Here is a 23030-nt window from a genome sequence, read left to right as displayed (position 1 = left end):
GCAGAGACCCGGGCGCATACTGTGTTTCAGACGTGCGCAGGCAACGTGTTAGACTTCATGGGGCTGGCTCTTTACCTGGTTCGTGAATGCCGGGGTTGTCCGAGATCTCCATCACATACAATTCCCTTTGCTCCACTGACTTGCCCACCGAGTAGAGGCGCGTGATGTTGGTGTACTCACTGGCGTACCTCCTCAGGAAGATCTCCATGTCAGGGAAGTGGTGGTGGCGAAAGTCCTTGGGCTGGACAGGCTGGTGGAGAGAGGTCGGGCTTGCTGCCTGCACTGTGGCAGTGGCATTGGTAGCAGAGCCTGGGGCAAGCGTGGCAGCAGCCTGTGTTGGGTCAGGAACCGACACCGCGACTGTAGGTTGAAGGGAGAAGTCCACTGCTGTTGTAACCCCCTCTTTCACCTCAATATTCTCTAGAGTCATTGGCATATACCTGAGAGACACACAAGTCTGCTTTCAACAGGAGATTCAATCAGCGAAACAAGAGGCTGTAGGCCAAGGCCAGGGCGCTATAAACAGATGGTCTCTTTTCCCAGCACTGGCACCCACTACCACCAGGTAGAACAGACCCAGACCCAGAGGTGCACCGGCCAGCACCCAGTCAGGTCACATCCCCCTGCTACCCGGCACCGCCCTGCAAGGACAGCCCTTCCCGCGAGTCATGAGAGGCTGAGCTATTCCCAGCACTTTTCCCAAGAACAGCCCCTCGGGGACCACCTTGGCAGCAAGCTAATGAAGGCACTTTAGCCCATGCTAGAACGGTCTCTTTAGAGGCTTTAATCCTGCCTCCCTCTCATCCCTTCTGTGCCACCCCACCAGGCAGCACCCTCAGGGTCAGAGTGTCTCCTGTCAGCACACAAAGCTGAGCCTTGCACCCTCACAGGAAAGACAACACAGCAGCTTCCAGTCAAACCCCGCAGCATGGGGAGACTGTGAAAAGGACCACCGTTGACCATCCAGCACTTCAGACATTACCCTAGGACAGCCGCCGTGACGTTATAGGTTCCAGGTACGAGCAGTCTGTGATAGTCGCCGAATCTGCCTGCTGTGATGTTATGAGCAATGCCAGCAACAGCAATGGTCGCGTTTGCTAGGCCAGACCCAGTGACTGAGTCCCTGACAAACCCTTTTACTCCCATGTGGACCTGGGAAACAAATCACAAAAGGAACTGATCAAGAGCCTCTCCCCACAACCCCCTCATCACTGGGGCATTTAGAACGGAGTCAGCTGCGCAGAAGTGCCCAACCAGCCTGCAATTCAGAGGGAAGTTTGGCTGAGCCACTCCACTGGGAGACAAATCCCAAGATGAAATGAAACATACATGAGTGCTCAGAACTCCCTCGAGTTCTCCACAGCAGGCCTGCTTTCCCTGTGGACAGGGGCCAAAACTGGCAACTGTCTGAATAGGCCTACCACGCACATACCTGATACAGCACTGCAGCAGAAGCCTGGAGAAGCAAAGCAGCCTTCACAGCTGCCTACCACCACTGGGCAACCTAGACTATTACCCACAGAAACGCTCCACACCCTGTACTCTTGGGTTACGTCTGCCAGTCAGGTGTACCTGGACTGTATACCCCTTTTGCTCCACACCTGAGAAGACAGCCCACGTTTTACCTTCTCAATGAAGGTGAGGAGAGATTCCCGGTTATTCTCCCATTCCTGCTGAAGCTGGGACGCCATTGGGTACTTGCAACAGGACAGCTCCAAGGTGATCTCAAAGCAGTCGGCCCACACGTAGTTGTAATCCTGCATTCCCCCTACGGAATCGGAGAAGATGAGTCACACAGAAGAAAGCTGGTGGAACATCAGACTCGGGAAGCGCATCCCACCCTGAAGCCCTCTTGCAAACCAGCAGCATCGCAGAGCTACAACATCCCTGAGTACACTTGCAGAGCTGAAAGCTACTGCCCTGCTCCCCTGTCCGGAAAGCACCTTCCATTGTGCTGGTTCCATCAGAACAGCTTCAGGAAGGAACAACACAGGCAGCTTCCAGAACTACAGCTCCCATCCTACCCTACTGCTGGGTGCAGTTATCCTCTCCCTGCCCCTATGCTACCACAGACAGGTAGTGCCCAAAGCGCCACGCGATTCTGACCCGCATCCTCAACCTGAAACTGCCATTTCCCACTTCTCCACGACTCAAGCCTTTAACCACCCGGCACACTTCAGGTGATGGCAAGCAGGTACAGCAACAGGCAGGCTGACTTCTGCTCTGAGTGGGAGGGTCAGATGGGACATTAGCCCCCCCACGGAAGCCCAATACCTGAGTCATCGCTAGTGGCTGGCTTCATCCCAATGGGCGGCTCTATCCCCTGAATGTAATGGGAAGGGCAGATCCAACAGCACTTGAGACAGTTTGATAGCTAAGAGCTAAGTCATCCGAGCCTCCTTTGGTTTTCAGAACAGCAAAGGAGGGCAGGGGCTTAAGTGTTTCATGATCTTAAGCTGATCTAGAAGTACCTCAGTCTTCTCAGCTGCCTTACAATGGCAGCTGCTGCCCTCTGGTAAGAGTCTGAAAGGCTGACAAGTTTCAGTCAGCACCTCTGTTCCTGCTGTTGAGAGGACATGTAGATGTTCCTATGGCTACAGTTCAGCAAGGCAGCTCACCTCTCCGTCCCAAAGAATACCAGCAGCACAAAGCACTCCAGCTGTTCCACCCCACTATCAGCACTTCTACAGCATTTCAAAGTCACGCCTCACTGTTACAGCTCTGTCGCACACCTGCATTACAGCTCTGAGCACTGACGGTGTCAGTGGTAGCCAGCGTGATACAAGAAAGCCAGACAAGTTTCAAAGTCAGCCTGAGACACTAAACCAAACTGCTGCAGCCAGATCTCAGGCCCACCTCAGCATAGAGTGTATTTCTCCCTGCATAGCACTTAAAACTTTAATTAGTCTAGTTGGTACAGCGCCAACAGGGTTCTAATTAATCCTCACAACGTGGAGGTAGAGAGAGGAATACATCTCACTCTTACAGAAGGATAAGATGATGCGCAAGGTATGTGCCCCGAAGGCACTGGTCAATAAAAGCTTTCACAAGATGAGACCAATATGAAAATGTTCGAGTCTTTTCTTTATGCAAATGGCAATTTAACAGGCTAAAAATACCACAGCACTGTGCTTGTGCACATGAAGCAGGGAGGGACAGCTCAGTGGTTTGAACACTGGCCTTGTAAACCCAGGGTGGTGAGCTCAGTCCTTGAGAGGGCCTTTCAAAGGGTCTGGGGCAGGTCAGATTTCTCTCTCTCTCTCTCACACACACACACACACACACACCCCCACCCACCGGTCAGGGATGCTGATGGGCCCTGCTGTGAGTGCAGGGAGTCAACTCGATAACCTCGAGGGCCCTTCCCGTTCTATGACATACATGAACCCACACCCAAATGAAATACGACCAAGCAAACCACACTGCACTTCCCATCCTGGGCAACCAGACACCTGAGACTGTCTAAATCTGTGCTGAAGAGTTTGGCAGTTTGCTCTTTTGACTGACAGAATCACCAAGGAAAAACTAAGAGTAAAGAAAATCAGTGTTGTGAGAATGAAAGTAGATGAAGCCTCAAGCAGGTGCAATGTGGAGTAAAACAAAGTAGTAACCAACTGTTCAGAACAGAAAGTTAGGAGTTTGAGACTTCAATGCATCAGAAGTCCTTCCAGTGCTTCACCTGCTACTTGTGGGAATTTAGGAGAGACGCCCAACAAAACCAGACTGAACTGGGGCTCAAAACACATCTCTTCTTGAAAAACAGTCCACTGCATGCCCTGGATTTAATTGTTAGCTGCCCATTCACATCGCCCTGTGCCATCTGCAGCGTAGGGAACAGAGCATCGCATTTAGGAAAGACACAGCTACACAAAAGATGCAGAGGCTTGCCGAGCATAGTCACTCCCTCGCCCAGCATTAGTAGAAGACGTCTGTGACTAGGGGTGTCAGATGACAGCACACAGGAGAGCACAAAGAACAAAGCAACAACTGTCAGAAGCTAAGACAGAAAGTACTTTCATTCTGTGCAGCTAGTTTAATCTGCTCTGGGATAACAGAGCCCAGCAAAATCTGCGTTAATGAAACCATTGATGGACCCAAACAATGACATGGAATCTAGGCCCTCCCCTGCTGCAGCAGGAGGAGGCAGGGCTGCCTGCCAGTGCAGCTGCTGGAGATAAGAGACTAGAGGGCATGGGAGTCAAAGGGTAGGGCTATAAAGGAGGTCACTCATGAGGGGAGAGGGGCCAGCTTCCAGGATTTAAGGGCAGCTTCTGAGAACACCATTCCTTGCTGTGTCAGTTTTGCACTGGGAGTTGCAGCTGAACAGAGAGACCATGGGGGGGGGGAGGGAGTACTTCTCCCCGAAACAGGAAAATGAATCTGTGCTCTTCACACTCGCAGGAGGAAGGGAAAAGGCTTTGCTTGCCGCTGGAGATGTTGATGCAGGGCTGTCTCCACGGAGCTAGAGCATATTGCCCTGGCTGAGCTTGCAGTCGGAGTGTTCGTTCTCTCTCTCTCTCTTTCTCTCTCTCTCTCTCTCACACACACACCCACACCCTCCCAGCAGAGCACCCCACTCAAAGAACTTTACGGGGGTAAATAGCTCCTTGTTACCCAAATGAAAGATGAGACCCAGAAGAGAGCAACTTCTGGCTGGCCTTGGCCCAGAGAAGAAACCTGTTGAGTGCTGATCTCCTTTCACGTGATGGCCTCCAGCCTGGGCAAGAACCGCACCAGCAGATCTACTGAGCTAACCCCTCCTGCCAAGAGCTGTGTGCACATGCCCCTGTGCTCCTGCTCCCTTCCCCTGTCAAACTACACAACCGGTGGGCAGCTGAGGCTATGGCTATACTAGACACAGAAGTCCACCAGACGTGCAGTTTTAGCTACGCCAATTGGATAGCTAAAATAGACTTATCTGCAGCCAACTTCCATGTCTGTCTACACAGGGGAAGGTCAACAAGAGAGATTCTCCCTTTGACCTTCCTTATTCCTCACCTCTCACAAGGAGTACAAGGGTCAACTTTGACCCCTCAGTGCATCACCTCGCGCATGCACGAAATCAAATCCCTGAAGATCATTCCACAGTAGTGCTGCTGTAGCCCAAGGGAAACAAGCCATGGACTAGCTTTCCAGTAATATGTGGAATACCAATGTATTTTCTCAGCAAGAATGAAAACACTTCAGACACCAGAAGGAAAAAAAATCCCTTTAGTCCAAAGATCACTGGGTCAATTCAGCCTAAGCAGCATCCTCAGATGCTCCTAAGGATGCCATAATGATACTTCCCCTGAAGTACACACTTTCCCTTTTGCTCTGCAGAGGGCAGGTGGCACAGAATAAGCTGAAGAGGTGATTAAACACATGATGCAAGACACTTAATTCCGATCACAGACGAAATTGTTCATTCGCACTTCATGCTCCTCACTACTGGCTGCAACACCAACAGGCAGAGGAATGTTTGGGTCCATTGATCCGCAATTAAATGGGGGAGTTGGGAGGAGAACTCCAGCTTCCTGCCGCAGCTCTTACACATTCCCCGCAGAACCTCATGCTGCAGCAGGGCATGGAATTCAAGAGACGCTTCAGAACATCACAAATATCAATATTCTAGAACGGCAATGCATTATGCCAGATATGCCATGCAAGAGAACTGCTAAAGTCTTATAATCTGGCAAATAGGATATCTCATGGACATATTTGTATCACCGATTTGCATTTATGTATGTCGGTGCTGCTACGCTTCCGGGGGACACGAACAGGGAGTTTGGACAGTTAGCTATTCAATTGACGAAACCCTTCTGGGGCACATTCGCTGCTTGGTTTTTTAGCCAGCAAGCTTCCTAGTGCTCCTAGGAACCTCATGCACTTTGAACTCTTTGCAGGTATGCAAGTGCTTTACAATACCATCTCACTTCCTCATTTTCTCTTTAAAACAAGCCTTTAATTTTAGGCGCAAAAGAACAGTCTGGAAGTGTGGTATTTTGGGTAGGAGCAAAACCGATACTGACCTGGTAACGTGGCTGATCCTTTGGGGGTGAAAAGAACATTGTAGATATGTGAGCAGAGGTTTTAAAAGTAACTTCTCACTGTACTGAGCCCAGATGCTGACTAGGGGACAAAGACTGAAATGCTATAGAGGGCTGCATGATATTTTGGCTTCTTGATAACCAGTATGGGAGATCAGAAGCACAGTTTGTGACCAGTTGAGGAGTCTAACTTCAGTGCTAACCACCAGCGTTGGGGAGTATCCGCACTCCCCTTTGCGGCCTGCCCTGACGTTGGCGTTTCCAGTGAGGGCTGCCCCAAGCGCCCCAGGTCACACTTGCTCCCTTAGATGAAAAGGTCTCACGAGCTGAAAGACCTTGGAAGCGGAACATGCCTCTGACTCTTGGAGGGAAGGGAAGGGGGACTTGACATTTATCATCGTCAGCTTAACTTCCCCATGGAAGAGAACACAGAACAAGTCATCAATTTGTACAACACCCAGAAGATAAAAAGGTGATAGAGTAACAACCAACATGGATTCGTCAAGAACACTTCCTGTCAAATCAGCCCAACAGCTCTCTTTGGTGGGGTAACAAGCCCTGTGCATGGGAGAGAAAGGGGACTGTGTGTGTGTGGGTGGCTGGGGGGTACATCTTGACTTTAGATACTATCTCACATGACCATCTCATAAACTAACCCAGAAAATAGAGAGTCTAGACAGACACCCATCCAACAGGAGCTCTAACTCATTGGAAAATCATTCCCAGAGAGTACTAGGGGGTAGCCACGTTAGTCTGCACCTGCAAAAACAAGGAGAAGCCCTGTGACACCTTATGGACTAACAGATATTTTGGAGTGTGAGGTTTCGTGGGCAAAGACCTGCTTTGTCCCAGAGAGTTATCAGTGGTCCACAGGGAAGCTGGAAGAACATATGGAGCAGGGCACTACAGGGGAGTGGGGCCGGGGTCTAATTCTATTCAATCTCTTCAATGATTTAGGCTTATAAAGTTTGCAGATGACACCAAACTAGAAGAGGCTGCAAGCGTTTTGGAGGACAGGGTAGAACTGCAAACAACCCTGACAAACTGGAGTAATGGTCCGAAGGAAACAGGACGAAATTTAACTAAGGTCAAATGCAAGTTACTCCCCTTTGGAAGGAACAGTCAATTGCACACTCACAAAATGGGAAATAACTGCTGGGAAAAAAGTAATGTGGAAAGGGAAGTGAGGGTTATAGTAGATCACAAGCTAAATATAAGTGAGCAGTTTAACAATATTGCAAAAAAAAAAAACCAACCAGCCACACAAACCACAAACATTACACAACTGGTCCCAGATGAAGGCAGCTCCAGGATATCCTGGTTCTATCAAAAGCAGAGTGATGAAATTCCACAATCATTTACTCTTTTTGATTCCCTGTACAAACATAAGGAACCTTGGTGAGCCAGTCAACATACAGCCTATGCCAGTTAGGCATACTCAGCACGCAGGAACAGGAAGCAGCTATTACAGGAAACGCCATAAAACCAAGTACTATTTGTACAGTGAAATACCCAGAAATGAGTCAGCTCTAACAGGGCAACAGGTCTAGATCTTTTTTCCACCCCCTCCAACAGCATATGGGCACGACCTACACACAAGCATTTGAATTCCTTCCCAAAAAGTGTGGGCTCAAGGTTGATGCACAAGTCATTCCACTCCAAAACCCAGACTTCAAACATCATCTCAAAGGAATTACTGCTCCATAAGTTTCAAGCCTTCACTAGGGCTTTCTAATTCTGCAGCCTAATTACATCTCAGCTTCAGAATGGATAAAGACTGGATTGTAGCTGTGATGGGCTGAATCACAGAAATCCACGAGGTTGTCCCCAGATGTGTTGATCAAGTCACTGATGTTGTGTCCCCCCCCACTGGCCCCCAAGGCTCCCCACCATCCTGTCCTGCTGGGCAAGAAGTTCTGCTCTCTCCTAGCAAAGGCACAGAGTTGGAGTAATCACCCTCACAGAGCAACACAGGTGCTGAGCCAGTTCAGCTCTGTGAGGGCTCAGCGCCCTAGAAACCACCCCCAAAAGGAACGAAAGCCCCAAAGAGATCCATCTTACTCTGTTCAAAAAAGTTTTACCAGGACAAAACTCAAGACTGTCAGGTCAGCCCTCTTTATCAGAGAGGTAACCACAGGGGTAGCTCCCCCAGAGCTAACAACTGTTTACACTGGGCTTGATAAGAAACAAAAGTGTTTTCATTAAACACAAAATATAGGATTTAAGGGGTTGCAAGCGAACAGTTAGATCAAAGACACTAAGTTTAAAAAAAAAAAGCCAGCTTATCCTAATCCACTGAAAAATACTGTTTTATGCAAACTCGTACCTTAAACAGGTGATCTAAACATCTCTCTCACAAGCAAAGCCACTCCCTAGCTTGGGCCCAGATCCTTTACCCTGTTAAGTCTTGGATGTTTCCAGCAACCATCTTAGGTGGTAAGCGTGGATGTGAACAGGGACAGGGAAGAGAGGATTGTCCCCTGCCACATTTACAACCTTTTTGCCCAAGGTAGGAATTCTTTGTGTTCTGTTCAAACTGCTCTCACATGGAGTAAGAAAGCACCAGATCCAAAATGGTTTCCACCATCACGTGGCCTGGCCATGTCTTTCTAGGACCAACCACAGTTTGGGCTTACAGGACAAAGAAGACTATTCACAGGTCGTTGACATGATTACCAAGCCATTAAGCTTTGGAGAACCACTAATAGCGCTCATTAGCACATTTAGAATTATAAACAGATCCACACTTCATATTTTTAACTTCACATACATGCACAAAAATAGGCAGTACAGATGCAGCAGATGGTAACATTAAAGCATGAGTGGACCGTAACAGTAGTAGGATACAGAGCTGCGTTACACGGGGTCCACATTTCTATTTTCTCCTCCATGACAAGAATTCCCACCCTATTTGGCAAGTCTATGTTTGTGTAACTCCACTAGGACTTGGGACAAGTGCAGATGCGCTACGTACAGAAGCTTTATGTTTCTGCAGGAATAATGCGGCATTGAACACCAACAGGACTCATACGATAATTGGTGGGAGACAAGTACCCATCCACGACAGACTCTTCAACATGTCCAAATCGTGCCGTTTCCCCTCCATGCCCTGTTCTTTGGAGAAGTGGTAAAATTCAGGTAATTTACCTGTACAGAAAAGTGGCACATTAGCCCCACTCTTGCTCCTGTCAGGAGACCTGCTAGGGACTTTAAGGGAAGCTAGAAAGTATCACTGGCTGTCCATGAAGCTGAATATTTCCACTGATGTTTGTCACCTTACATGGACCCAGATAAACAGGATCCTAAGTGTAGGGACAGTTGAGTATCAAGAGGTTGTCTTCTACATGAAAGTACTTTGAAACCTAACACGTTTCAATGCAAAGCAAACGAAGGAATACAGTCTGGCGTTAAAATTCTTCTGCTAAATGGACTGCAAAGGAAACACCTTCGGCCCCACTTTTAATATACAAGATCTGTAAGTGAAAGTGGCGAGTCTACTTCCTCCATCCTAACCAAGTGAATTCTGGATATGACAAAGTAGGACTTTTCTGTAATATTTTATGACTCCTGTGCACACCTCAGTTTCTCTGGACAATGTTTGTTGTCCAATGGAAGGGGCAGACTGCTTGCTCTCGTGACAGGCCAGGGGATGTAGCTGTGGGTGTTGCCAAGTATCTGAGACTTTGTCCCAAATATCAGTGGAACATCCAAGACAACAGCAAATCCAGTTGCCAGGACACTGACACCCAGCAACCAATGATTCAGAGGCTGGACTCGCTGAACAGAGCTCCCAATGCCTAAAGGCCCCACTAAAGAGGCACTGATGCTGCACAGCTCACCTTGACACCAGGAGGAGACCCCAAGGCACCAGACACTTTCAAAGGGCTTTTTCTGGAGACTGTATGAAACCTGGGGATGTAGCACAACTCATGGGCATCCATGGCTCTCAGTTTTACTAATCCGAGATTAAGAAATGGGTTGTAAACCAGTCTAAGTTGCCATGCAAAAGAGCTCCCATTATCGGGTATTCCAGAGTTCACTGAAGAGAACAAGCCAGGGAACACAGGCGACTAAAGAGACAGCACAAAGTGAGTTCACTGACCATACAACTAGCTTAAGATTCGTTCAGAGCAATGGTTAGCGATATGCTAAGCAATGGCTTCCACTCCCTACAATCTACGGAATTTACATGCCCACCTCCACCCCATAATAATGGGTGCTGGCTGTGTAGTTATAAGCTTTGAAGACACAGACTATACCCACTAAACCAGGGTCTAAAACTCTGATCCACTGACCAGTCATGGGCGGTCCCTGGCTCCCCTTGCTCTATTTCCAGCTGCACTAAAAACATACCCTTTCTCACCATCACTTTTCAACTGCAGGAATTGCCACAAAGACGTCCAACAGCTCATGGGAGCTGAGATGGCCCATGAAAATACAAGTGAGGGGGAGGGCTCTAGCACACATGCCATTAAAGTGGGCTAAAGAGCTAGAGAGCCCTGCTAAGCAAGGTACTGAAATCACTTACCTTCTACATCATACCAATGAGCTCCATTTGTGATGCCATCCTTGAATGTCTCAAACTGCTCTCCAGGGCAATTGGGGGTGCCAGTTTTCATTATTGGGTGGTTCGAAGCATAGGCTTTTGCCAGGTATTTAAACACTTCATCGTCAGCAGATTTGCTATAGATTCCATTGGGCTCATGCATGGGAGAGTCATCATAGGGATAGCTCGCAACCACAGAGCCCCCATGCAGATTCCCAGAGAGCACAAACCTGGTTTTCAAACAAAAACAAAACACTTATTAAAGCCAGACAGAGCCCACAAGAGGACAGAGGTAACTGCCAGCACACCCCCGCACCTGGATTAATACAGCTCCTTCTGGCCCAAAGCACTTTAGCGACAACATTCTAAAATCCACACCTCTAGGAAGAAAGTCACAGCTCTTTTGAAGCTGCAGGACATTGTGGAACAGTAACAGTCCTGTAGCCAATTAACACTGAATCATGAGAAGACTCATTAAAATTTTGTTAACTGTACCAAGGCTATGCTACACCTGAGACACATATGCAGTCTACACTAGATAGGCTCAAATAATATCTGGTGCCAGCTACTGTCAGATAAGATCGTGAACTAAATAGGCACCAGGTCCAAACTAGCCTGGCAGTTCCCATACTCTTAAGGTTTTGGTTAATATACTCTTGCTAGGCTAAGATGTCCCAGCTTTATTAAGTCAGGGTAGAAGATTCCTTCCCTCCACATTGAGCCCACTTTGCTTTGAAATAATCTGTTTTACAGAAACAAATGGGTGGGGGGAAAGGAGAGCAGAGGGAATGTTGTTAATCTGAAAAGGAGTTTTTTTATTCCCAGCTTGTGGTTCGCCTTCCTTTGAGCTGCAGCTCAGGCTCATAGGACTGTAGTCTGCTGCTAGAACGTCAAAGGAGGCAAAATCCAAAGAGATTTCTCTGAAGTAACATACACCCTGATAATCTCAAAATGCTCAAAGAAAAGTCTTCACTCTCCTCAGCTGCCAAGGTATTGATGCATCACCATGGCAGCTACTGTCTTTGCAGCTTACAAAAAGCAGCCATTAGACCATTTTGTACCCTGCTTTGAGCACATCCACTTCCGAAAAATTCAGCTCCTTATTTAATGTTCAGCAGCCCCGTCCAAGAGGTTCCAAACAGAACCTGAATGGGATAACATCTGAGAACACAAAAAAATTTTGCAATAACTAAATCTCAGGACTCCATTCGTCTTAAACTGACACAACTGAATGTTTAATATGTAGTGTTACAGGAGACAGAAGCTGTCCCAGGCACCTGCTATTTAGCTGTCCACATTACAGCAAAGGACAAAACTTTTTTCAAGCTTAGAAGAATGTTTGAATGATTAAGAGGCTTGTGTTGCAGTAACAAATGGTAGATAAAATACCAGCATGAAATATGTCAGCAAAGAGAAGCATCGCAGGCTCTGTGTCTCACTGTTCCTTACCCTAGTCAGAAGCAGCTGTGAAGTGCTCAGTATATCTGGTACACCACAATATTGTGCATTTATAAAAAGCATTTTGTTCTCATGTCATAATACTGTAGAAAACTTAAGGTTTTCCCTTGCCATACAGTCTATATTTGTGTTACTACACACAGTTGACATAGCCAAAGCATTTGCCTTTTCAAAGCAAGTTAAAGGATGTGAATCAGCACTACATGAGACAGCAAACATTACATCCATTAGAGGGTTTTTAAACAAATGGCTTTGTTTGCTCACTCATTACTGAATAAGTGATGAAATTAACATGGCAGTTGTAAAAGTATTATTCATGGCACCTAGCCAGAGGACAGAGTCATGTGATACACTGTTCCTGTATAGACCCCATATAAAGTTTTGGCCAGAAGTGTTTTGGTTAAACACATTTTTAAGGTAACATTTGGAACCCAGAGGATTTTCCCCATAAGATAATTTTGAGCAAGAGCAATTTTTCAGCTGAGTCATTGTGTGCTGAAACATGTCATTACACTGGAGCGGGCAGTAAAGTTCAGTAAGAATGCAAACATGGACAACGCAAGCAAGATCTCTCAGGGATAGAGGTGACGACAATTTAGACACTAATTCCTCTTACAGCCAGCTGCAATACCTCATCTTTACTGGCATCTCCTTATTCAAACTCATGATGTCTTAAATTTCAACAGAAGCTTTGGAGAAAAACCTCGAGCTTCTCCACTTCATTATGTGGAAGCAACTGTGATGTTAAGCACCAATCCGCATATCCCGAAAGCACTAACAAAGGTTCTTTCAAGAGCCCTTTATTACAGTGAAGCACTCAATCATAGTGCAGTTGCTCTCCATCTTCGACTTTGAAAGATATTTACAATTTGTTTCAGTCTATTGACTCATACCTGATCAGCATTTCTCATCAGCAAACAGATAATGTCATCCTCAAATTCCAGATACTCATATAACAAGAACTGCGTGCTTCTGTTCCATACACTTTATGCTAAGGCTACGCAACTACACGTTCAATATCTGCTATCATCTTCAACCTCATTACTTTCTTTTACAAATTCATTGAGGAAATTAATAGCAAAATTCCCACAAAAGGCAGAACTGGGCTTCATATCCCAATCTAGCTAGCTCTCCTCCCCTACAGGCCATACCACTCCAAACAAGTAAGTTTATCAGAGCTTTTCCCCTCCTTCATGCCAATCAGGACTCTGAAGGCTAGCAAGTTACTGTAGGCTCTCAAGGTCCAAATCCATACTCAGGTGAATGACTGACATGATTAAACACTTGCAGGATCAAGATCGATGTCTAGAAACATTTAGCAAAATTCGGTAAACAGCATCAGCAAGAAGCAATGTGGAAAGTTTAATATGAAACTCAGAGATGGAGGAAAGATGGGTGTTCTGCCAGCCACCAGTATTTGAGGAGCTGTACACATCAAGCTAGAGGTGCATAAAGTGGGGGGTAGCCCCCCCAGTGGAGGGGTGGGAGAAGCATGAAATTTCATAAGGGGGTGCAGCACAATTGGCTGCTAAGTCTCAGGCTCATCCATCTCATTAAAACACTGAAATATGTTACCACTTTTATGTACTGTATGTGTATTCACATATATACGCTGATTACTAACTTTTACATTCTCCTCGATTTCTTACATGTGCCAAAAATTTTTTTTCATATGAATGTAAAATGAATATCTGTCAGTTTGGATTACATTAGACAGACTGGAAGGGGGACCTGCTAACTGCAGAGATGAAAAGTGGAGACTGATGTAAAAAGTTTACTCACCCCTGCATTAAGCAACAGGTTTGGTACATATCACTGAAGATTAGACAACTACTCATTATGAGAGTAACAGAGAGATAGCCATGCCACTCTATATATTATTAAAACAAAAAAGTAGCCCAGTAGCACTTTAAAGACTAACAAAATAATTTATTAGGTGATGAGCTTTCACAGAACAGACCCACTTCTTCAGATCAGAGTTAACAGTCTAGAGCTAAAAGCTAAGTCTACACCAAGGATCTTTAGGTGAAGTACATTCTGAAAATAATGTTTCTCCTTTAACTGAATCTGCTCATTTAACTTGCTCTGAAGAGAGACTCGACCTGAATAACTGAAGTTACCATTGCCCTGTGTCGATTGGCAAGGAAAACAACATTACTAGCGGTCCTTTAAGTGCAGTTGTCTATAAAGAAACCACCATGGTTTCTCCGGCAGGTACATGTGGGCCTTTGTGTAGTTAAACAATAAAACGTACGGCAGTTCAGTTCCTAAGAGGTTCACTGAACAAGCCAGCACATAACAAGTTGAGTCAAGTATCTCGGTGCTCCAGCAGTCTCGGGTGCCAGCACAAAGGGCGCTAGAGGGCACTGGGACAACGCAAACAATCAATCACAGGAAACTTCAGGGCAAGAACAAAGCGTTTGGCACCTTCACCATTCGTTCTGCTGTGAACCCCCAGCCCTCGCCCAACAGCTCCCGCCCCTTCCCCAGCCCAGCCCACAGACCAGAGCTACTGCCCACGAGCCGGGGCCCTCCGGCGCAGATCCAGACCCCGCCTCAGCCGCACCTAAACTTCACGTGTGGACAAAGCACTTCAGTCCCGTGCCCGGCTCCAGATCCTCCCCCTCCACCTCCACCCCCCCACGCCCAACCCCCTCACTTGTTGCGCTGCATCCAGGCGATGAGGGCCCGCACTTCGGGCACGGGCTCCAGGTCGGGCTGCGCCGCCCCGAACTGGTCGGGGAAGCTGCGGTTCAGGTCCTTCCCGCGGCTGTTCTCCCGCCCGCCCAGCGCCGCCCCCTCGCAGTCGCCCTCGCGGGCCCGCTCGAAGCCGTCGGGGTTGAGGCTGGGCAGCAGGTAGAGGTCGGTGGCGTTGAGGAGGCGGCCAGCCCGGGGCTCCCCGCGGGCCCAGCCCGACACCAGCTCCCGGGCCAGGCGCAGCAGCAGCGGCCGGCCCAGCGGCTCGTCGCCGTGCATGTTGCCCACCAGCTTGACCTGTGGGCGGCCGGGGATCGGGGCCCCGCCCGGCTCCGCCTCCGCCTCCGGCAGCGCGGGCTCCAGCCCGGCCGTCAGGCGCAGCACCCACAGCGGCCGCCCCTCCACCGACTGCCCGATGCTGAAGAGCCGGGCCAGGCCCGGCGGGGCCCCCTCGGCCAGCGCCCGCAGCGCCGCCTCCAGCTCGGCCGCGTGCAGGTAGCGCGGGGCCTCCGCCTCCGCCTTCTTGATGTGGGCGCCCGCCGCTGGGCCCAGCCCAAGCAGCAGCCACAGCACAAGCAGCCCCGCCATGGCGAGAGACACAGGGCCCCACCGGAAAGAGCCCTGCGCGTGGGGAAGGAGGGGGCAGCCAGGGTAGCAGCCAATAGCAGAGAAGGGGTGGGGCCATCTAATGAAGTGACCGATGGCAGAGCAGAAAGCGCCGAGCAGCAGGCCAATAGAAAGGCAGATACGAGGACATTGAGGAGTCGACCAATGGGAAGGCAAAAACGTCCGAGGAGACCAATGGGAAAGCAGGAACGGCTGACGAGATAACCAATGGGAAGGCAGAGGGGTGATGAAGCGGATGGAGGTGAATGAGCACGGCGAGAGCAAGAGGAGAGGAGCCAATGGGGACCGGTATGGGTGGAGCGAATACGGTAGGTTCGGGCCAAAGGCGAGGAGCAGGCGGGGCGGCGCAGGACCAATGAGACGGCCTGGAGGCGGAGCCCAGGCAAGACGGAGAGTATTACACAGACAGCTGTAAACGTCAGGAAGGGGGCGTGGCCTATCTTAAAGGGGCCGTGTGCGGACGCCCTCGCAGAGGCCGGCTGCGGGACACGTCTCCAGCTGCCGAGGCAGCCCGGCTAACGGAGCCCCGCGGGCGCTGGGCGGCCAGGCACGCGCTCTGCTGCGGCTCTGCAGGCCCTGCGCCGCCCGCTCCCTGGCTGTGGCTCTCCGCAAGCGGGGCTGGCAGCGGAGCAGGGGCCAAGAGGGAGAGTCTGTGGCTGCTGCCGAAGGCGGCGGGAAGGGAAAGACCGGGGGGAGGGCAGGGTTCCCTCGAATTGTCCATCCACGGGCAGAGTAAATGCTACTACACGCACCACGCCAGAGAGGGATGTGCACCACCAGCGCGAGCACCTGCCTGCTGCGGGCGATGGGCCGAGCGGCCCAGCCGCAGCTGAATCTCTCCTGGCTGGCTACCTGAACGCTCAGCTTACGGGGTTCCTGGTGGGAGGCTACGATGTAACACTCCAAGATGGGTGTGGAGACAGCGAAGGGGGAACTGTCATTTCACATAACACAAGAACTGGGGTCACTTAATAAAATCAACAGGAAGCAGATTTCAGTGCACCCCCCCCCCCGAAAAATAAATAAAAGATTATTTCTCCATCCAATTCAGAGTCATCTAGGGCAGGAGTAAGCAAACTTTTTACATTGAGCCCCCGCTTCCTTTTTGGACCTAGAATTATGTGCTCCCCACATCCTGTAGGAGGACCACAGGAAGGGATGCAGGGAGGCACTCAGAAAGCAGGTGCTGGGAGACTCCAGGGCATGCCCTAAAGGAGGAGGGGTGCTCAGGGGAAGCACGCTAGGATACCTTTTCAATCCAGGAACTTGCCAGCTGCCCCATGGCTTGACTCAGGGCCTCTGCACAGGCTAATTGGCCTGGACGGGGTGGGGGGGCAGTCCCTTGGCAATGGGAAAAATCAGAGGGCTGGGGAGCCGCTCGGGCTGCACTCCCACTTGTGAAATGTCACATCCCCGCTCTATGGTGCTCATTGCTAGGGATGTTGTAAAGGCCAAACATAATTTGGTTCAAAAAAGAATTAGCTATCTTCCTGGAAGATCGTCCATTACTGGCTATTAGCCAAAATGGCAAGGAACGTGACTCCAGGTATCCCAAGACTCTGACTGCCAGAAGCTGGGACTGGACAAGTGACTCACTTAGTAATTGCCCATTCCCGTTCATTCCCTCACAGGCATCTGGCATGGAATTTGTCAGAAAACAGGATACGGGGCTAATTAGACCATCCGTCTGACTAAGTCTGGCCATTCTTATGTTCTGACATCCTATCCACTGATGTGGCCACTGCCCCAAGTGAAATGTCACAACAACAGCAGGAAATAAGCTCTCCCAAGAAAAGCAGCTCAATGAAGCAGAACCAGCAAGACTGAAGTGCTGCTGGTTAGAAAGGGGAATCACTTCAAAGAACTGGCTCTGTCAGGAAGCACATTGCCCCCATTCAGCATAGTGTGCAAAACCCCAGCATCCTGAACTCCTTGCTCAGCACAGATGACCAGCTAGTACAAATGACTGCCCACCTTCTCTGCACTCGGCCCACTGGAAACACAGTTTGAGGAGTAACAGAGAGGAAGCCATGCTAGTCTATATACTATCAAAACAAAAAAGCTGTCAAGTAGCACTTTAAAGACTAACAAAATAATTTATTAGGTGAGCTTTCGTGGAAGTGGGTCTGTCCCACAAAACCTCACCTAATAAATTATTGTTAGTCTTTAAAGTGCTACTTGACTGCTTTTTGTTTTGACAGTTTGAGGACTTCATCATGATTTGCAAAGCAATTAATGGACAAAGCCCCAACTTCATCGAACACCACATTTCAGTCTATGAGATACTACATACAGCTGTTGTCTTCTGAGAGAATACAGACCTCAAAAGATCAGGGCAAAGCATGTGAGCACAATTGGGACCACACGTTCTTTGTTAAGGAGATCCAGCTATTTTCCAGAAGAGATCAGGCGAATCCAGTGTTGGAGATCTTTAGGAAATATTCCAGTCTCGCTCTCTTTCAGAAAGCCTTTTCACCAGAAGCAACATTCAAAATTCAAACAACCCTGTTCTTCCCCAAATCTGCCAACTTCTTTTCTCCTGCTCCCCCAAAAAACCAACCCCAAACAGAGTTCTGCCCCCCAAATGGAGAAGTGGCCAGAGATACGCAAAGCCAGAGATACACAGAGTCCACTAGGGGCAATTGGTACTGCAATTGGTATTGTTCTACATGGAAGAAATGCTGATAATACGGGAAAGTACGGCAATATAAAACTCAAAAGATAGATGACTATTTCTTCTGTGAAGAACCATCCCATCTATGGGAGCTACATAAATATGAAATGACACTTCCACCACCCTGATTGTGCATGCAGTTCAGCTAATTGGAGGTGTAGTGTATGAACTCTGATCTGCATTTTGCTCCCACTCGTAACCCATTGCTTTGACACTATAACTCCTCTTTTTGCATCGCTCCATGGGCTCTGCCTCTCCCACAGCATCAAATCTATGCTACTTTGCACTTTCAGGGCACTCCCAGCCTATCCTCACTCTACCTACCAGCTTTTATTCATTATCTGAAAGTCACTTCTCACGTCCAATCAGTCCCCAATACCAGCTTCCATCATCCACTTGTTAAACTGTCAAACAAGCATCTTAAACTGAAAGGCAGAAAATCTGAAACTGACAAGAGGCAATACTCCTTTGGGTACACATGCACAGCTAGCTGGTAAAACACGTTGCCATGGGATGTCATGAAGACCTAGTGCTTGGTGAGATTCAAAAAAGGCCACTTATATAGATGATATTGTCTACCTGATGGTTACCAGAACAAATTTGTAACGGGTGTAAAGTCCTCATACTCCAGAGGATAAATCAGCCACTAACCTCGTCACATTCATCATAAACTACCCTGATGAAGAGTGTCACCAAGGCGTGAGGAGTCACTGGGCCCTGAAGCCTCATCCAGTCAGACGCAACTGTCAGCTGGCAGGTGGAACAGAAGATTTATCGTTCAACAGAAACAACACAGAACTGATTTGTCAGCACAATAAGCAGCAGCAGTCAGTACAATCCATCTTGCGGAAAAGGGGCCCAGAGCTGAGGCCTTTGACCTCCTCTCTGACCCCAGAACACCTCCCCTCCGCCCCTAAGACTCACTCCCCAGCCTAGCTGCTTGGCCTCAAGCCCTCCTCTGGCCTTCATTCTCCTTCCTGGCAAAAGGTGTCACCTGGTTGCACCCTCTCATGGGCTCAGGTTCCAGAATCCAAAGGTTAGTGGACACAGCAGCCAGTACCTGCTGTTGACTAGGGCAGCCTCCCTCAGACAGAGTCACCACCAAAACTCCCATCCCCATCAGCATCTAGAAGAAACTGAGGCACACACACAGGTTCACAGTAGGACAGCAGAAGTCACATACAACATAATAAAGTGAACACAACCTCCACTTTGTCACAGGGAGACTATTCCATAACAACATTTTGGAGGGTTTGTTTTGCTTTCATTTGAAGCATCTGGCATTATGGTTTGATACAGAATGGCAGTTCCAATGTCCCCATCTATGGTTACAAGATACAGCCTACTGTAGAGAGACTATGATGGGCTAGTGAAAGTAGCACATTTTACAAGCTATGGCTCTGAACATATCCAAAAGGAATAAATTAATCATTGTCAATCACTTCTTGAGTGTAATCAAAGTCTGGCAAACCTGGGAAGAGGAGGTTTAACACATGATGGAGAGTGGGACATAGTTTATTTTCTGATTGATGTTCTAGATTCTGACTTCAAACCTTAGGTATTGTTTACGTCAGATTTGATCATTCAGCATGCACATAATTGAAAAATAAACCATATGACCACTCTGACTTTTATAAATAAAAACACATTCAAGCTCTTCTTCAGAAATGGTTTGAGAAATGAGGGCTCTGTTTTAGTCCTGCTAAGCTGAGGATGACAGCATGTCAGAGACCAGACTCATTTGGACTCCCGTCTCCAAAGCACCTTGCATAGGTATCAAATAAAAAAAGGTGTATGGAAAATGATTTCTTCCTGTATGTAGGCTTTTCAACAGATGAACAAATGAAATACTCAGTGATTACCAATATACACAGCTGCTAATACATAGCATACTCGCCTTCTGTTGTGTCCTAGCAGCAGCCACATTGCACAATTGCTCTCCAAGCTTACTGGTGCTCTGTTGAGTGGGTCATAGTCCACCTTGTCCTGGCTCCCTTTCCTTCCTGGAAAAGCATGTTTTGGCCCACTGTAGTCAGTTTCTGAATCTAAGTTTATGAGGAGGCAGATCCAGAGAGCTGCTGAGCCCACTGAAGTCAGTGGGACATTCTTTTCAAGGTCTGGATCAGTAAGGACCTCTTGGTTTGTAGTTAGCACCTTTGTGCTGCTAAGGTCTGCTGAGGCTATTCAAAAAGCCATCTTCCCTCAGCTCCAAGTGTTTTGACTGAAACTCTGCCTACCCCCCATCACGGGGGCTGTCCAGGGCTATCTGCTACAGCAGGATCCCAACATTTCTTAACTTGTAGGAATCATTCCAAAAGAGCTGACACATACAGAAAGAATATCTGCTCACAATGGCATCGGGAGCAACCAGAGAGAATCAAGAGGTGTCACCATTCTGAAAAGTGTCACACTTGGGTTTGGAGATTAAGTCAAATTTAGGCGACTTAGGTCAAATTTCTAAAGAACCAGTCCACACCACAGGGGCCATTGTGTTGACCTGAAGGGCACCTAAGGTTGACCTTTTTTTCCTGGTGCTTTTTATTAGGACTATGCCAAATTCAACCACACATGGCTGACCTTACAGATGTGCTTACGTCTTAAAGTGCAGATGGAGTGTTGTGAAATTTGACATTCTTGACCTCCTGGAGGTGTTCCACAGTGTCCCAATGTGACCACTGTGGCCACCACATTCAGCTTCACTGCTCTCCATGGCTACGTCTACACATGAAGCCTACATCGAAGTAGCCTATTTCGATGTGGCGACATTGAAATAGGCTATTTTGATGAATAACGTCTACACGTCCTCCAGGGCTGGCAACGTTGATGTTCAACATCGACGTTGCGCAGCACCACATCGAAATAGGCGCAGCGAGGGAACGTCTACACGCCACAGTAGCACACATCGAAATAAGGGTGCCAGGCACAGCTGCACACAGGGTCACACAGCGGACTCAACAGCCAGCTACTCCCTTAAAGGGCCCCTCCCAGACACACTTGCACTAAACACCACAAGAGCCACAGAGCCGACAACGAGTTGCAGACCCTGTGCATGCAGCATGAATCCCCTGCTGCAGCAGCAGCAGCCAGAAGCCCTGGGCTAAGGGCTGCTGCACACGGTGACCATAGAGCCCCGCACGGGCTGGAGAGACAGCGTCTCTCAACCCCCCAGCTGATGGCTGCCATGGAGGACCCCACAGTTTCGACGTTGCGGGACGCGGATCGTCTACACGGTCCCTACTTCGACGTTGAACGTCAAAGTAGGGCGCTATTCCGATCCCCTCATGAGGTTAGCGACTTCGACGTCTCGCCGCCTAACGTCAAAGTTAACTTCGAAATAGCGCCCGATGCGTGTAGCCACGACGGGCGCTATTTCGAAGTTAGTGCCGCTACTTCGAAGTAGCATGCACGTGTAGACACAGCTCATGTGTGCAGGAAGCAGCTTGGGAAAATTTGAATTTAACTTCCTGTTTGCCCAGCCTGGTGAGCAGAGCAGGAAGCACACTTCAGCAGCACGCCTTAGACACATATCTGGCCATGAATTCCCAGGGTTGCAGATGAGCTCCAGCATTCAGGAGACCCAGGATCTCATTGATGGAGGTGGGGGTGTAAATCTATGCTGGGAAAACTATGCAGCAGCAAAACAAATGCAGACATATACACTACGATCTCACCGAGCATGGAGGAAAAGCGATATACCAGGGATGCCCAGCAGCGCTGCATGAGAATAAAGGCGCTCAGGCAGGCATTCCACAAAACAAAAGAAGGAGCAGGAAAATGCTGGCTGCACTCAGTGCTTTGTACACAGTGGAGCACCGGTTCTGGTGCCATGAAACAAGCTCAGGCTGGTGGGACCACACTGTTCTGCAGGCATGGGACAACCGGTGGCTACAAAACTTCCGCCTGCGTAGGTCTACTTTCATGGAACTTTGTGAATTGCTTTCCCCTGCCCTGAAGTGCTGTGATACCCAAATGAGACCTGCTCTGACCATTCAGAAGCGAGTGGCAATTGCTCTGTAGGAGCTTGCAATGCCAGGCAGCTACCAGTCAGTGGGAAATCAATTTAGACTGGGGAAATCTACAGTTGGGGCAGCTATCAGCCAGGCAGGCAAAGCAATCAATACCCTTCGGCTATGAAAGACCATGACTCTGGTAAATGTGCAGGGCACAGTGAACAGTTTAGCTGTGATGGGGTTTCCTAAATGCAATGGGGCAATAGATGGAACGCACCTCGCTAACTTGACTCTGAACCACCTTGCCGGAGTATGTAAACAATGGCTGTCAAAGAGCCTGCTGTTGAGCACACTGCACGCCTGATCCACCCTTCATTTAAATCCTTTTAAAGTTTCCTTCCATGGAAGCAGGATGAGGCTTTCGGTTAAGATGTGGATTCACTAGACACTGTTGCCTCCTCCACCTAGATTCCTGCTTGCAAAGAGAGGAAAGAAAAAGAATCAGAGCACAACAAGACCCATCTCCTCTGTTATAATCTCTGTTACTATAGCCACTGGAGAGATATATAAAATCTTCCTCATGCCCCTCAACTCCAGACCCCAGCTGGTCAGTGGCCTGTGCTCTGAACCAGGAGGAATGACTGCCTTTGGCTAAACCAAAAAAAAAAAAAAAAAAATCGAGGGGGATATTTCCAGCAGGATAAGGAATGTGCATAAGCCATCCCGCTGTCAAGCCCTAGGAGAAATATGGCGCATTCACTATACTGAGAGGTAGCTAGGTAAGCTCAGTCATGGGGTGAGAGATGTAGGATGGACCTTGCCTATCTACATCATAGTAAAAGCTACCAACCCCTTGTCTGCACTGGGATTTTGTGGCGTGATGGTTACTATGTTAGTTACTACACTGTAAAGACCAGGTTTTGTTCAGTGAAAAAGCTAAAAGGCTATGCCTGAAGCTCTGATGAGACAAAGGTGGCCAACTGGGCCTCCAGATGAAAGCTGTTGTGATCAGTCTTGGTCATCTCCTCAGCAGTGTTTCTTTTTTCTCC

At 48.5% G+C, this 23030-nt stretch overlaps 1 protein-coding gene across 1 annotated transcript in view; it reads right to left on the bottom strand.

Moving 5' to 3' along the window:
* Nucleotides 1-15332, bottom strand: part of CPD (carboxypeptidase D) — a 36573-nt gene extending 21241 nt beyond the window's left edge. The window contains exons 1-5 of the mRNA XM_075013300.1: nt 14693-15332; nt 10558-10805; nt 1626-1768; nt 983-1152; nt 76-440 (exon numbers count right to left, since the gene is read on the bottom strand). Of these exons, the coding sequence (XP_074869401.1) occupies nt 76-440; nt 983-1152; nt 1626-1768; nt 10558-10805; nt 14693-15318 (1552 nt within the window). The 5' untranslated portion in view covers nt 15319-15332. The remainder of the gene's footprint in view (nt 1-75; nt 441-982; nt 1153-1625; nt 1769-10557; nt 10806-14692) is intronic.
* Between the last annotated feature and the right edge of the window lie 7698 nt (nt 15333-23030).

The sequence above is a fragment of the Carettochelys insculpta genome, chromosome 19 (genome assembly GCF_033958435.1).
Source record: "Carettochelys insculpta isolate YL-2023 chromosome 19, ASM3395843v1, whole genome shotgun sequence".
Classification (NCBI taxonomy): Eukaryota; Metazoa; Chordata; order Testudines; family Carettochelyidae; genus Carettochelys; species Carettochelys insculpta.
This window is presented reverse-complemented; position numbering and strand designations above follow the sequence as displayed.